This window comes from Serpula lacrymans (assembly GCF_000218685.1).
Source record: "Serpula lacrymans var. lacrymans S7.9 unplaced genomic scaffold SERLAscaffold_1, whole genome shotgun sequence".
Classification (NCBI taxonomy): domain Eukaryota; kingdom Fungi; phylum Basidiomycota; class Agaricomycetes; order Boletales; family Serpulaceae; genus Serpula; species Serpula lacrymans.
The window spans coordinates 4289240-4306599 of record NW_006763290.1 but is presented as its reverse complement, the minus strand read 5'-3'; the positions used below and the strand labels follow the sequence as shown (position 1 = coordinate 4306599).

The window sequence follows — 17360 nt, the reverse complement described above, 5'->3', positions numbered from 1 at the left end:
ACAATCAATAGTGAATGATAGAAGAATAGATAGAGAAAGGAATGAAAATATATAGTTAGCACAAAGGTGCAGAATCACCAAAACTAACAGTAATGGCATGTTTGGTACCAATCCATGACCCTGGTTTCAGGGATAGCATGTAGAATAAATGTACATAGTACCAGAATGATATTTTTTTATTTATCTCCCAATATAAGAAATAGTTAAAACAGGTAATGTATGTTTAAGAGGTTGAGAAAATACTGTGGCCAATAGACCTCCTATATCTAAAGGTCCAGTATTTCAAATGGTGCATCCAAATCCCTGCCAATGTTGATGTTCCTGCTATTATGAGATTCAACACTAGCTTTGTCAAAAATGTACCCATGACAATGTCATACAAAGTATTACAGGTTCAATCTGGCTTATAACCTGTGATCATACTGTGTTTAAGTTCAAACTTTCCTTTAGATTGGGATTATAAATATATTTTTGTCTTATATATCATACATTAGCTTTGCTATACAGAATTTTGCATGACTGTCACAGAAATAGGTTCATTTTATTTCAGGTTGTGACCTGTGACAAAACTAGTGTCAAATCTCTACAGTATATGAATTACTGACTTCATCTACTCCTCAGTAAGCTTTGCAATGTCTGCATCTTCACTAGAAATACCATAGTGAGCTGCAAGTTATTCATACATTTCTCCTTCTAAGAATCTGGTATATTTGATGTAGGGAAGAGGTAAGTCCAGTTATATGACCACACTTAAGCAGTGAAGGAGGCATGGTAATAGATCTAGGTTATGTACAAGATTTTGAAAATTTCAACAACTGCAATAGTAGCTGTGACTGTTCAGGCTGTCTTATAAGTTCTAGGGATGCCAAACTTTAGTTTGGCCAAATCATTCAAAACCAAGTACTATCAAACCAAACCCTAGCTTCAGGTTCAGTTTGGTCTAGTTCTTTACTTCTGGACTTTGATTTGATCCACAGTTTAGCCATTGTGCCCAGCTGCACATATTGGTCCAAATGGTTTAAGTTGTGGACTAAACCTCACCCAAATTTATGCTACCACCTCCAGTTTTCTTGCAGCTGTGTCATCTTGATGGGCCACACAAACTGTGTAGTTGTGTTGTTGTATGTACTATTGATACTCACTTGCACCCTATTCTGCTCACCATCACCACCACCAACCTTCCAATCCCACTACCACCTCTTTGGCCACTGCATCACCACACAAGGACATTTGCAACAAGCTAATGAGGCTGAATCAACATATTACTTTGATTTCATTTACTAGCATCTTGATGATAACAATGTATCACCACAACCATTGTCACCACCTCATCTTAACTCTCAGCCACCACCCTCCTTATGGTGCATGCAAATGTTATTATTACATTGTTTAAATTTATTTCCACCCCATGGTGGTACCATCACCACTACCACCTTGCAGAATCCTAAAGTATCACACAAACAGCATGGAATTGTGTTGTCTACAGGCTGTTTTGGGTCTGTGGGAAGCTATCCTCCCACTGGCTTCATCATCATTACCACCATCACCATCTCTGCTGTATAACTTTGATAGTAATGTGACACATTCTCGATGTGTTGTTTTAATCATCTTCACATATCACCACATCACTACATCACCACTACCACTGCCACCACTGCCACACCATACCACCATTGAAGTCTCCCATGCAAACAATGCAAACATATTGTTTACTCACTATACAAAGACCCTGCACCATCTCACCTCTTTGCACCTTCCCACTGTTCATGCTGCCACTGCCACTGCCTCCTACTACAACCATATCCTCCTATTCCCTGCCACTTTGGATACCATCCCATCATATCTGTAAGATGTGAATCAGACCAAAACAACATGTCAACACTCTGTTTTAGTTTTCTTTGCTTGCTACAATCTTAATGGTGATGATGATGTCACCACTACTAATAGCTTCCTCTTTGCCCTAAATTACCACCCAAATGCCCAGCAATAACAGTAGCCTCCTTATAATGCATGGAGATGATGTAGTCATGTCATTTGCATCATCAGAATCTGTTGAGTCTGTGAGTACTACACATCTCATAATGTGTATATGTAGCTTAGCTTGTTTGACAGTATGTCTGGCTGGACGGTTTGAGTTAAACCACTGCAGCAAGCGGGGTTACTACTCCACCACACTCTTATTGTTACACAAAGTTTCCAAGTTACAAAAGATTGACCAAGTCTGAGTCTCACTCCAATCTGCTGTGCGATATTCTACACTTTCAGTGTCCATCTATTTAGAAGAGATCTGTGAATTTCCCTCCTGATCTCATCCATCAATGTTTCAAGACTTGGGTTCAAGGGGCTCGAGATTTTCAGTTGCAATGTATGCAAACAAAAGTTTTAGACACTAATATTGTGTTACATGCAGCAACTGGTTCTGGAAAAACAGGAATTGTGGCAGGATCCTACCTCCTACTGTCAAGTCAAGGCAAAGTCACACTCTTTATATCACCTCTTTTGGCCTTACACAAAGAACACGTGAGTCTGCCATAACTTCAAGTTTGTTGACCTCCCTCAATTAATGTTAAAAATAGTTAGCAACATTTAAAGAAGAATTTGGTCTCTGTGCTACTGCTATAAGCAGTGTAGGTGGTGGTTGCTTATGCAAGCTTATGGAAGTAAGTTAAGCCACTTAGTATTAAACACTGTGTTCTGAAATGCTTCATAGGAAAGCCTATTTCCTATAAAACATTTCAGGCTATTTCCTATGACGGGGATAATAATTAGTATTGCGAGGATGAGGAAGCCAGAGCTGAAAGTAAGCAATCATTATTTCTAGATATGGCTTTTAGAGACTGGTGCATTTGCTGACAGTGATCTTGATATCAAAGTGAGCTCTCATTCTCCCATGTTTACGCCAAATTGAACTATTTTTTCAAGGCCAGGACATTCAACAAGCACAAGCCATTTTGTCATCAGATTTTCAAGGACTTAATTCATAATCAATGGTATGGGCATAAGGGTGAGGGAGTATGCTATCATGAACATTTCCAAGACATTCCTTTAGCTCTACTTGTAATTACCACAGCAGCTGTATGTCCTCAATCTGTGGTCTGTATTATTTATTTATTCCATTTTCTTTTCAGATTGAATGTTTCCTCAGGGGATATTTGAATGGTAATGAAGCTACCCAAGAATTCTCAGAGAGTGTTTTCAAAACCAGGTACAATATCATTTATTTATGTCAAATTTTTATTTTATTTAAAGGTGGGAGTACTATTTCAAAAAGCTGTCGGTGCTTCAGAAGAAAAGCCCAGTGTGGATAAAGCGAATGAGAGATGGTCTGTACCAAGACATTCTGTAAGTACCAGTATTTTGGCTGTTACCATCGTCACTAATTTTACTATAACAGAAATCTGGCCAATCTCTATTATCTAGGGATTGATGAAGACCAGATGAAGGACGAGGATTTTGGTATTGATTTTGAAGCTCTAGAGGATGCTATCATTGCACAAGCTTCTTGATAGTATTTGTAGTCACTCTCCTATTTTCTATTGCATATAGTATGATTGCTAGTATAAAATATGACTGCACTATTTTCATTTCATTATTTAGTAACATTATTTAGTAATTGAATGCAATACGTGCTATAAGTGCTTTGAGTACTATAAGTGCTATAATTGCCATAGGTGCTATAGGCCCTATGTCTACTTCAAATGTCATCATAATATTGACATTACTATAGGAGCTTCTTGGAACTATAGCCAACTATGAGATCACTATTAGAGCACATAGTGCCTAAATAGATGATGGGGTTTCTCTTACAGCTATGATCACTATGACAGCTATTTTTGCAATTATAGTACTATAAAAGCCTATATAGCCAAAGTGTTTTCCCTGATGAGTGGGAGGTGCTTACCAGATTCTCATCATCTTGCCAGAAATGGTGCAATCCAGACACAAAGTGTCTGATGTTCTATGCAAACCCAAGTTTGGCTCACACTGTCTCAATAACTACGTTGATGAGGATCACTGTGTGTCTATATGGGGTGCATCACGTTGCAAAAAAAATGCCAGCCTGGGTATCATCAGGCATTTCCTGACAAAGGACCTACTTCACTACCGATACATTAACCAAGGAAATAGCCGCCTATCTGTTGCTCAGGTTGTGTGACTTATTGGGAACAACATGAACACATATCAAGACCTTGGTTTTGTTATCCCCAGCAGCATTTCCTCTCCCATGCATATATAAAAGGCCTTTGGCTACTCAGATGATGTGCAAGGGTGCAGGGCATTGACAGACTATCTCAGTAGTAGAGAGTTTTGGAATAAGGGCTTGGTTAGGCCTTACTCTGCAGCCCAATCTCATAAATACAGGAATAACGCCCTTCGCCTATTAAAAGCAGGTGTTGTTTGAGTGCTTGTGTGTACAGATGCTGCAGGCATGATAAGTTAATCATTGTATTCTGAATTGACATGTCTGCTTACTGTTACGATAACACATTTTCGGACCTTTAGTTTTCATTCTCCTCTTTAACCTTTTACTGTAGTTTTCACACTCCGTGCCATGCGGTACTTTCTCTTTTGTTCAAACTCCACTTTCTCATGCTGCGCTGCATTTCTTTCTATTTTAGATACAAGTCTCTCACGCAGTGGAGCTGGTCACACGGGCTGCACCCTCTGACATCATCAGCCACTGCCTTCATCAACTGTATAGTACATATGTACAAACAAACCTGTAGTATATATACCCTAATAGATCAAGGGGACTTCTCAGCGAGTTCTCCTGTTGTATCCTCACAACTAACTTGTTGAAGCCTAAAGGGTAATCACTCCCTCATCATTATCTCTATAGTTGGTTCTAGTTGTGTGCCAGAGTAACTAACTCTTGGTTGTTACAGTATGTGTGTATGTGATGCTATAGCACTATTGTAAATAGTTTTTGGGGCACGACATTAAATCATATCCACTGTATACATCATTCACTCTTAAAGTTGAGCTTTCTTTATCCTCAATTTATTGCACAAAAAATCACATATTCCCTGGATTTTTTCATTACAATAACAATACATATGTATTCTTAACATGCTCAGGCTATGTGGTGGGCGATCACACAAAAAAAGCATGCGCTATGGCCGATTGGCTCAAATGCCAGTCCTTGCTCAAATGCTGGTCCTACACTGTATCTGTAATAATCCACAGTGGATCCTGAGAAAGTTCAAGCCATATTGGATTGGCCTAAACTTACTTGTGTCAAAGGAGTTAGGGCCTTTCTTGGCTTAGGCAACTTCTACCGAAGGTTTCTGGAAAACTTGCAAAGATAACAAGATTGTTGAACACTCTCACTAAAAAGGACACTGTCTGGCACTGGGGCGCCAAAGAACAGGAAGCTTTTGATAAGCTTAAACGGGCATTTACAACAGTGCCCATATTAGCATTTCCAGAATTAGACAAAGATTCCGGCTAGAAACCAACTCTTCTGATTTTGCTACTGGGGCTGTTTTGTCAATCAAATGCCCTAATGATCTTTGGAGGCCTTGTGCCTATTTATTGCACACCTTGTCGCCCACAAAGCGCAACTATCAAATTTACAACAAGGAGATAGTAGCCATCATTAAAGCTCTAGAGCACTGGCTGCACTACTTAGAAGGTGCTAGGCACCAATTTGAAATTTGGACTGATCTTAAAAATCTGGAGTATTTTATGATGGCCTAAGACTTGAACTGGAGACAGTCCTGCTACGCGGTATACTTGCCTAGGTTTGATTATGAATTTATTCATGAGCCAGGAACTTCTATGGGCAAAGTGTTACAATAACACAATTTTCAGACCTTTCCTTCTTTTTCATTCTCCGCTTTAACCTTGTACACTTTAGCTTTCACACATGGTGCCATGCGGCACTTCCCCTTTTGTTCAAACTCCTCTTTCCCGCGCCGTGTTGCCTTCTTCTTATTTTAGATACAACTCTCACACACAGTGGAGCTGGTCATGCGGGCTAGGCCCCATGACATCATCAAGCCACTAACTTTATCAACTGTATAGTACATAAGTACAAACTGTAACAACCCAGAGTTAGTTACTCTGGCGCACACAAGAACACACTATAAAGAAGATGTTGAGGGAGTGGTTACCCCTTAGGCTGCAGAGAGTTTGTTGGTATACAACAGGAGAACTCGCTAAGGAGTCTCCTGGATTTATTGGGGTATATATACTAATACAGAGTGTTTGTACTTATGTACTGTACAGTTGATAAAGTCAGTGGCTGATGATGTCATGGGGCCTAGCCCGCATGACCAGCTCCACTGTGTGATAGAGTTGTATCTAAAATAAGAAGAAGGCAACACGGCGCGGGAAAGAGGAGTTTGAACAAAAGGGGAAGTGCCGCATGGCACCATGTGTGAAAGCTAAAGTGTACAAGGTTAAAGCGGAGAATGAAAAAGAAGGAAAGGTCTGAAAATTGTGTTATTGTAACACAAACACTCTGTATTAGTATATATACCCCAATAAATCCAGGAGACTCCTTAGCGAGTTCTCCTGTTGTATACCAACAAACTCTCTGCAGCCTAAGGGGTAACCACTCCCTCTTCATTTTCTTTATAGTGTGGTTCTGTGTGCGCCAGAGTAACTAACTCTTGGTTGTTACATTAGGACTCGCTCTTCTACTCTCTCGCACATTGTGCAAAAAGACCCACTGGGCACCCGGACTCCAGGGTGAAGGAGATTTGTTTATTGGTTGGGAATATCCCACATAGCAGATAGGTGCGCTCTTCGCGACGGCCTTGTAGTGCTTTGGGAGAAGAACCAAAACCTTTGATACGCGGCCCCCAGCGTTAAGGGGAGTACTTAGCTCAGCAGTCAGTGTGGAACCGCTGTTGATTAGAATTAAAATACAAAACTTCACTTTCTCTTTCCTCTGACCAGGCCGGGCACTTGCCTCCGCCAGTCTGGAGAAGGGCTGACAGCTTAACAAGTGGGCCACCCCCTGACAACCATTCGGACCAGGGTTTCGTACGAATACTTTTATATACATTTTCAAATACTATAGTGTGGATAGTCAGAGATTGAGATCCGATACTCAGCTGGGAAGAGGTGGATCTGCAGATAGCAAACGGGGACCCCCAGTTACGTCTTTTTATTTACTTTACAAAGAGAACAAGTCGACACGTCGTCGCAACCGGATATCAACGCTCCGCTGCACAACATGCGTGCGCAGATTCAGGCGTTAGTTAACAAGTCAACTCGCCGAGCTGCAGGCAAATCCTCCTGCGGCAACCCCCTCGGTTGAGAAGAAATTCAATAAAAAAGTCGAAGTTGTCGCTGACACTGGCGCGCATTTGCCGACGATTTTGAGGTAGCCACTGCGGTGCTATCTCGACTAAAGGGACCTGTGGCGGGTCGATACGCCCAAGTTAGATTGCAGCAGTGCTACACTGCGGGAGTGTGGCCCACCTGGGACGATCTCAAAGTAGAGATCGAAAAATATTTCAAGCCGCAAGCTGAGCGTGACTGGGCATGTCAGCAGATCTGTTCCTTCAAACAAGGCAACATGAGGACGGATGATTTTGTAACCCGGTTCCTGGCCCTCTCCATCCAAGGGGGTCTTGGTAATGAACATGCAGTGGAGCTGCTGGAACGCAATGTGAACCCTCACATTGCAGAACAGCTTTATCTGCAGGATATGAGAAATGAGAATCTCTCTCAAACAGCAGAGGAGGTTCGGAAAATAGGTAGGGCCATAGAGCTCTACAAAATGCACCAAGGTGGCGAGACCACCAAAAACAACCAATCCCAGAGGTGCCCTGGGTCATCAAACCATCATAATCATTCTCACGGGTTCAAGCTGTTTGGGCTGCAACCAGGGCAGGGAGCCCCCATGGATATTGGTGCGGTCCAAGGAGGACAGATGCGCAGATTCAAGGGGAACTGCTACAATTGCGGCCAAGAGGGACACATGTCCCAAGACTGCAGAAAAGGAGCGCAGGCCGCTCAACAAAAAAATAATCAAGGGCACCATGCGCGCCAATTAGAATCCGAAAAACCGGATGATTGGCTCCAGACTCTGGCCGGTCAATCCTACAACAAGATCTGGGCCTTCTTCTACGATCAGCAGGCTGCTGAAATGAAGGCTCAGGGAAAAGAGTTCAGAGCTTAGGTCACTTGGGTGCCTTCGCTCCTATGAGCGATGAAGTAAACCACAACAAGGTGGCCCCTGCTCTGGGGTGTTGCACGAGCAATAAAGGAAAGACGGGGATGGCTCCCCAATTTGTAAATAGATTTCTAAATTTATTATCTGAAGTATGTACTTGTATGAAACATTGTAACTGTAATATTTGTGATACTACCGCTGCACCAGCATCTCCCTTGGAGTGTGGCCCCGGCGAGACAAACACTAGGGTGCTTGATTCTGGTAAAAATAAAATAGAAAAACATGTAACTTTCGATACCCCTTCTTCTTTGCTGGAGCCACCCTTTCCCGAAATCCCAAGGCGTGTGTTGATACGCACATATTTATTCCAAAAGGAGATCCGTTTAGACGTTGGTGTGGAAAACCTTGCCCGGGGCATAGTACACCCAACCAGCGCACTGCTTGATTCAGGCGCTAATGGAATCTTCATAGATCAGGCCTGGGCGGAGCAAATTGGACTTCCCCTTATAAAATTAGATGTATCTATTCCCGTCTATAATGTTGATGGTACACTTAATGCAGGTGGCTGTATCACACACAAATGTTCTTTTGTGGTCGAATACCAAGGACACAGAGAACGAGTCACCGCTGAAGCTACCCAACTAGGGAAGATTAATTTAATCTTGGGCTGGACCTGGCTATTTAAACACAATCCTGAGATCGACTGGCAGACAGGGGTTGTCACATTGTCACGTTGCCCTCAGGAATGTGTAAACTTGGGTAAACTGAATCATGTCCATCACAACGAGCGTCTTGAGAAGATAAACGCTGGTCACATTTATGAGCTCAGATCTTTAGAAAAGATCAACGATGACGATGATGAGGTAAAACCCGAAGAAGAGATTAAGAGGCTGGTACCTCCTGAGTACCATGACTTCTGGAAAGTCTTTTCAAAACATAAATCAGAGCACTTCCCAGAGGCTAAGCCTTGGGACCATGCTATAGATTTGAAGGACACCTTTAAACCGAGAAAAGGACACATGATACCACTCTCTGCTCCAAAAAGAGATGAGGTATCAAGTTTCATAGACAAACAGCTTAGGAAGGGTTACATCAGACCTTCCAAAAGCCCTATGACGTCCCCGGTGTTCTTCATTCCTAAAAAGGATGGTAAGAAGCGTATGATTATGGACTATTGTTACGTGAATGAGCACACAGTTAAAAATGTGTATCCGCTGCCTTTGATCAGTCAGCTAGTAGACATATTGGCTGGTGCCAAGATCTTGACAAAGATGGATCTCAGATGGGGGTACAATAATGTACACATCAAAGAAGAAGACGCTTGGAAGGCTGCATTCACGTGCCACCGAGGATCCTTCAAGCCCCTCGTTATGTTCTTTGGGTTAACCAATTCACTGGCAACCTTCCAGAGCATAATGAACAAGATCTTTGCGGATATGGAAGACTGTGTTGTCATTTACATTGACAATTTGTTAATATTTACAAAGTCAAACAATGAGGCTGAGCATGACAGGATCGTGCAAGAAGTCCTTCGACACTTACAGGAACGGGACCTATTCGTCAAACCTGAAAAATGTAATTTTAAAATGAAGGAAGTAGACTTCCTTGGTATGATCATAGGCCAGAACGGAATCAGGATGGATCCTGAGAAAGTTTAAGCTATCTTGGATTGGCCAGAACCTACTCGCGTCAAAGGAGTTAGGGCCTTCCTTGGCTTAGCCAATTTCTACCGAAGGTATATCTAAAACTTTGCAAAAATCATGAGACCGTTCAACAATCTCACTAAAAAGGACATTGTTTGGCACTGGGGCGCCAAAGAACAAGAAGCTTTTGATAAGCTTAAACAGGTGTTTACAACAGCGCCCATATTAGCATTTCCAGAATTAGACAAAGAGTTCCGGCTAGAAACCGACTCTTCTGATTTTGCTACTGGGGCTGTTTTGTCAATTAAATGCCCTGACGATCTTTGGAGGCCTTGTGCCTATTTATCACATAGTTTGTTGCCTACAAAGTGCAACTATCAGACCTATGATAAAGAGATGCTCGCCATCATTTGAGCTTTAGAGCACTGGTGGCACTATTTAGAAGGTGCTAGGCACCACTTTGAAATTTGGACTGATCATAAGGATCTGGAGTATTTTATGACAGCCCGAGACTTGAACCGAAGACAGGCCCGCTACGCGGTATATTTGTCAAGGTTTAATTATAAATTAATTTATAAGCCTGGAAGCTCTATGGGGAAAGCAGACACTTTGTCCAGAAGAGAGGATCATGCCAACGGCATCGAAGATGATAACAAAGGTGTTACCCTGATAGACCAATCAAGGGTTGCCAATGTTAGAATTGGGCAGGATTCCAATCTTCTAGAAGTCTTCAAGAAAGACATCTCCTCAGAAGAGAAGGTGCGCCTTGACGGCAATGAAAACTATTTATGGGAAGATGGGCTCTTCCATTTTCAAGACAAGATCTACGTGCCTGAGTCCGCAAGGATCAAGGCAATAGATAGACATCACGACACTCCAGTGGCTGGGCACCCTGGGTGGCAATGAACAATGGAGTTGATCTCCAGAAACTACATGTGGCCTGGCATGGTCAAAGACGTACAGAAATACATAAAATCCTGTTTGAGATGTGCCATGGCTAAGAATTCTCACCAACTGCCGGCCGGTAAACTTATGCCAAATCCGATACCAGCTGGTCCCTGGCAGTATATATCGATTGACTTTACGACGGACCTGCCCGAGTCAAATGGGTACAATTCAGTAATGGTGGTAGTGGATCGCTTCTCCAAAGAAGTGGTGTTCATACCTACCAATAAAACCATTACCACCGCTGGTACAGCAGATTTATTTAAAGATTTTTTATGGTCTATCCATGGGTTACCAGAAATGGTTATCTCTGATAGAGGACCTCAATTCGCTAGCGAATTCACGAAAGAGTTATGCCGGATGCTGGGCATCAAACCTAAATTATCAACAGTGTTCCATCCGCAGACTGATGGACAAACGGAGAGACTCAACCAGGAGTTGAAACAATATCTCCGGATATTTATTAATGACAGGCAGACGGATTGGGCCAAGTGGCCAAAGATAGCCCAGTTCTCATATAATATCAAACAGTCGTTGGCTACAGGAAAGGCATCATTTGAGGTTACTAGATTGTACCTCCCCAGAATGGGTGTAGAACCTGGCAAAAGCAAGAACGAGGCTGCTGGGAACATGGCCAAAGACATGAAGTCTGTCTTGGACAAAACGCACAAGGCGCTATTCAAAACTGCAGAGCAGATGAAAGACAGGGCAGAGCGTAGACGCTCTAAAGCCCCTGACTACAAGGTCGGTGACCTGGTCTGGTTAGATACCGACCACTTAAAGTTAAAAGATCGGCAGTCTAGAAAACTGACCGAAAAATGGATTGGCCCTTACCGGATTAAGGAAGTCAAACCCAACGCAGTGGAGCTGGAGCTCCCAAAACAAATGAGGGTAGTACCCACGGTCAATATTAGCCGTGTGAAACCCTACAAAGGGCCGCTGCCAGGACAGCATGTAGACCGGCCTGGACCAGTTGTAGTCACCCAGGAAGGTGAAGAAGAGTTCGAAGTCGAACGAGTGGTAGATGCACGCTTGAAGCGTGGCAAATTAGAGTTCCTAGTCCTATGGAAGGGCTATGGAGATGAAGACAGAATGTGGGAACCAGAAGCCCATCTGGACAATTCCCGTGATACTGTTCAAGAATTTTATTCTAAGAACCCCTCAGCTCCTAGGAAGCTTAGAGGCATGGACTCAAAACTTTTTAATTCCCTTTTTCAACCTATGCCCGAAAATTTAACTACCACCTCAGGTATTTGGTCGAGCCTGGAAGTCGAGCCTTAGAAGGGGGGTAGTGTTACAATAACACAATTTTCGGACCTTTTCTTCTTTTTCATTCTCCGCTTTAACCTTGTACACTTTAGCTTTCACACATGGTGCCACACGGCACTTCCCCTTTTGTTCAAACTCCTCTTTCTCACGCCGCATTGCCTTCTTCTTATTTTAGATACAACTCTCACACACAGTGGAGCTGGTCATGCGGGCTAGGCCCCATGACATCATCAGCCACTAACTTTATCAACTGTACAGTACATAAGTAACAACACTCTGTATTAGTATATATACCCCAATAGATCCAGGAGACTCCTCAGTGAGTTCTTCTGTTATATACCAACAAACTCTCTGCAGCTTAAGGGGTAACCACTTCCTCAACATCTTTTTTATAGTGTGGTTCTGTGTGCGTCAGAGTAACTAACTCTTGGTTGTTACACAAAGCGGATGCTTTATCTAGAAGAGACAATCATGTTAATGGTATGGTATTGAAGATGACAACAAAGGTATCACCCTGATGAATCAATCCAGGGTTGCAAATGTTCAAATTGGGCAGGATTCCGATCTTCTAGATGTCTTCAAGAAAGACATCTCATTAAAAGAAAAGGCACACCTTCATGGCAATGAACATTATTTATGGGAAGATGGGCCCTTCTATTACAAAGGCAAGATCTATGTGCCTGAGTCCGCAATGATAAAGGCTAAAGATAGACATCACAGCGCTCCAAAGTCGACAATGTACCATTTTCCTCCTCCTCTCTTTTTGTGATCCATATTTGACTTGATTTGACTAATCTCAGCCTTCTTAGCAAGTATATCTTGCATTAAACTCTGCTTCTTCTCCTGCAAGCCTTTCAAGGTAGGGTCTGACACTTCTACATATCAAGTGTCTCAGTAATCCATTGCTCTACTTTTTGTAGGTAAATGTACCTTTAATCTGTTGCACAATGTTGGGGTCTATTAGTGGTGGATGAGAAAATGGTTAGTATGAGAGACAAGGGAGTAAAGAGACAAGGGACAGGGGACAAGGGACACAAAGAGATAGGCCCCTCCAGTACACCCAGTGTTTATGAAAAACCATATGTCGCATATCACAATTTTCCTTGGCCAAAAAAAAACACCACTCAAAATTCACCTCTGGAGTCTGCCACCAAAGTTTAGCCCTTGTACTGACCGAGACTCTTCTTGCAACTAGTCTGGTAATGAGACATCTCCCAGCAATCCCACTCACAAACACAGTCATTGCCTTATGGGCCTCTACCATATTTTTGTGGTTCGTGTCATCTCAATACCATCTGAAATGCATGTACGGTGGATTTGACATGGATGCTACAGCCTAAATAAAGGTATAGTTTAGTGTATATACTCTGAGATGTGATTGTGCACACTAGCCATATCTTGAAGTTTGGTAATACTCGGCACCAGTTTTTTACCATTGCTGAAAGTGCCTATGTACGTAGTGTGATGTTCTCTCTATAAATCCATGTGCTTGTGGCATTCAGCTGTATGCATCATAGTCAGTCATTATGAGATAGATCCCATCAAAATATACCATGTGCTAGCTCATCTCAGAGGGTTTGGGAGGCCGTAGAAGCTAGGTGGAAGATTGGTGTCAAATGAAGATCAATAACATAGGTAGGATCACTATAGGAAAACTTTGGGCGCTCTGGTGTGTCAGGCATGTCAGGTGTGGACATAGAGTAGGGGAGAAGGTTATCTGGGACCATATTACTCTTTCGAAGTCCGCCAAAGTCCAATCCTTGTGGGCATAGGCAAAATCCACATGAATTTTGTGATGCCTAGTAGAGAGAAGAGGGTGTTTGGACTTCACCACAGCCTTCATACCAGATTTCTTCAAATGAGACCAAACAGTATTGGATGAGAGGGGCTGGTTGATGATTCTGGTAAGGGCTTTGGTCACTTCAACAGCATTTTCAGCTTTGCCAGAAGTAATAAGATGTTGGGCATGTCAGATATTGGTAGGTGAAAGCTTGGAAGGACGACCTCCAATAGCTTTAGGTAGGGTAGAATGCTCTTTGGAGTAAAATTTGGATATAGTAGAAAGGCTAACACCAGTCTGGTTGGCAATGGCTTCATCAGAGTAGCCAGCATCAAGCAATGAAAGCTTTTTTGAGTAAGAGGGAGGGATCTGACCATGATGATGGTTGAGAGTCAAGAAGTGTGTGAACTTTTTTAAACTCAGACATACTATGTGTATATATATCTTTGTTTGTACCAACACATAATGGCAAATATTCAATGTTTTAACTAAGATTCTAGTCATCAGTTTAAAAGTGAAAAACCCTTTCCATGGTGTTGCTTTTTTAAATTACCCATATCTCTATAGCATCTGAACCAAATTGCATGACCTATGCCTATGAGGCAATTTTATAGTCAAGAGTATGTACTATTTATAATTCCACCAAAGCTAAGTGTAATACTCAAGCTGTTTGATGGTATGCTTCATGCATAACACCCAGAGTAAATATGGAAAGGGTTTTTGGAGTCACTGTATATACGAGGTCAGATATTGGCGCAGGATTGAAATCAAGAGGATCTGTTTAGGATGTTCAATGACCAGTGACCTCCGAGTTGTAGCTGGTAGCTATTGTTGGCTGAACTCCATGGAGTCACCATTGTACTCCTAAGAGTCATTATACTGTAGCGAGTAGCACCTCCGACTATAAGTAGTAGGGGGTTTAGTATAGGAATACCTCAGTCGTTTCTATAGCCTCTTAGGCAGCGGCTGAGTTTCACTTAAATTTATTTTATAGTACAAAAGACAGGGTAATCAGTTGTAATCTGAAAGACTGAATGAAATATTAAAATATTTTCCCCATCTCTTGCAATCGAACTGTGACAATGAGTAAAGAAATAATCTAAGTCCATGAAAGGTCAATATATAACACCTGTATAATACATTTTATAAGCTCTCATGGTGTAGTGGATAAATGTGATGTGTGGCTGTAGGTTGCTTAGTCACCCAAAAGCTGACTAGCAGGTTGAGAGTTCAAATCCTGTTTGTGTTAATTTTTTTCAATCAGCCACACAACAATTTCCAACATCTATAAGAGCATTTATAGAGCTATATGAGGCTCTATAGATGGCAGAGGTTCTATAACAGGTTTGACCACTATAATAGCTTTATGAGTACTTATAGTGCTATAGAGCTCTATATAGCTACCCCCATTTTTCCTGATGGAATGCCATGTGCAAATTCCTCATCACCGGATTAGGAGGAGAAGACATTCTCCTAGGATACCCGTGGCTCCACAAGGTTAACCCCACAATAGACTGGACGTCAAAAAGCGTGGTTACCCAACACGCCATCCGCACCATCCAATCACACTCCGACCGATCCATGATTCGCACCATCCAATCACACTCCGACCGATCCATGATTCGCACCATCACAATCAATCAAGCAGAACTATTAATCAACTATGTGCACGAAACACGGATCTTTGCAAAAACCAACACTGCAATGGAATTAGCTATCCAGAACAACATTGGGAAAAAGATAACGGAACTACCCGAAACCTACAAAGAGTTTGCACAGGTCTTTAACAAAAAGGCTTTGGAAAGACTACCCAAGAGAAGGATCTATGATCATGCCATAAACCTAAAACCGGAGTTTAAACCAAAGGATTGTAAAATCTACCCATTATCACCAAAAGAAAACACCGCACTCGAAGAGTTCCTTGACGACAATTTTTGGAAAGGATATATCAGACCAAGCAAATCTTTGATGGCTTCCCCCTTCTTTTACATAGACAAAAAGGATGGATCTTTGTGACCATGCCAAGACTACCAACAACTTAATGAACAAACAGTCCGAGATCCCTACCCACTACCCATGATCCCCGACCTCATAGACCGACTCCATGGGACGTCCCACTTCACAAAATTAGATCTACGTTGGGGATATAACAATGTCAGGATAAAAGAAGGAGATGAATGGAAGGCGGCATTCAAAACCTGAAAAGGACTCTTCAACCCCATAGTAATGTTCTTCAGCATGTGCAACTCCCTGGCCACTTTCCAACACATGATGAATGTCCTTTTTGCAGACATAATAGACAAAGGATGGCTTATCATATACATGGACAATATGCTCATATTCAGCAAAGAACCAGAAGAACATTGCCTATGGACAAAAAGGGTATTGCAACACCTGAGCAAAAACGACCTATACCTGAAACTAGAAAAATGCATGTTTGATGTAGCCAAAATCAAATATCTCGGCATGATCGTCCGTCACAACCAGGTGCAAATGGACCCAGTAAAGCTAGCTGGAATCCAAAATTGGCCTACACCAACCAACATCCACAAAGTGCGAAAGTTCCTTGGATTTGGCAACTTCTACCGCAAATTCATTGGCCACTACTCGGAACTCGCTAAGCCACTCAATGCTTTACTGGAAAAAGGAAAAACTTGGAACTGGACAAAAACCGAAGAAGACACATTTGCACTGCTGAAATACTGTTTTAGCAGATCACCGGTCACTCAGATACCCAATCCGAACAAACCGTCCCAAATTGCAACAGACACATCCAAACACGCAACTGGGGCGGTATTAAACCAGCCAGATGACAATGGAGTATGGCATCCATATGCCTTCTTCTCCAAAATGTTGTCCCCCGCTGAAAAGAACTACCAAATATACGACAAGGAACTGCTCGCTGTCATCAGAGGATTAGAAGAATGGAAACATTATATCCTAGGCAGTGCCCACACAACAGAGATACTAACCGGCCACAAAAATCTCACATACTGGCAAGAAGCCAGAAGATTGACACCACAACAAAGACGCTGGCAACTTCTACTCTTACAGTACAATTATACCCTGAAACACATACCAGGAACACAAATGACAATCCCGGAAAATCTATCCAGAAAACCGGACCTGTACACAGAAGAAGAAGAACAAGATACACCACTACTCCCAAAAACCGTCTTTGCCGCAGTGGCAACCACAGATCCATTTTTCACCCACATACAAAACAGTTTACGCGAAGGGAGCAAATTACCGATGCACTTGGATCCCAAAGATTGGACCATCAAAGATGACAATGTGTTCTACAAGAACCGCCGTTATATTCCCATCGGAACCAAGAGAAGAGCATGTATTCAACAACAGCACGATTTGGTAACAGCTGGACATCCTGGACAACTGAAGACAACCCAATTAGTAACCAGATATTACTACTGGCCAGGTATGACACAAATGATCAAAGATTATGTCGCAGGGTGTGCCACATGCCAATAAAGCAAGGTGATTACCAACCCGATCAAAATACCCATCCGACCAATTTTGGGCCCAAAAACGACCAAACCATTCAAAAACCTTTCCGTTGATTTCATCACAGATC

At 42.3% G+C, this 17360-nt stretch overlaps 2 protein-coding genes across 2 annotated transcripts; both read left to right on the top strand.

Annotated features, from left to right (window-relative positions):
* Nucleotides 1-1976: 1976 nt before the first annotated feature.
* SERLADRAFT_404837 (uncharacterized protein) lies at nucleotides 1977-3506 on the top strand (the record flags this gene model as incomplete). The annotated part of the gene is made up of 10 exons (XM_007312664.1): nucleotides 1977-2060; nucleotides 2096-2111; nucleotides 2411-2520; nucleotides 2577-2660; nucleotides 2711-2800; nucleotides 2822-2872; nucleotides 2923-3075; nucleotides 3129-3205; nucleotides 3250-3342; nucleotides 3395-3506. The coding sequence occupies 10 exons, from the start codon at nucleotides 1977-1979 to the stop codon at nucleotides 3504-3506; spliced, it is 870 nt and encodes a 289-aa protein (XP_007312726.1).
* Nucleotides 3507-7186: 3680 nt separating this feature from the next.
* SERLADRAFT_432485 (uncharacterized protein) lies at nucleotides 7187-8137 on the top strand (the record flags this gene model as incomplete). Its single annotated transcript, XM_007312663.1, has 2 exons — nucleotides 7187-7265; nucleotides 7341-8137. The coding sequence occupies 2 exons, from the start codon at nucleotides 7187-7189 to the stop codon at nucleotides 8135-8137; spliced, it is 876 nt and encodes a 291-aa protein (XP_007312725.1).
* Between the last annotated feature and the right edge of the window lie 9223 nt (nucleotides 8138-17360).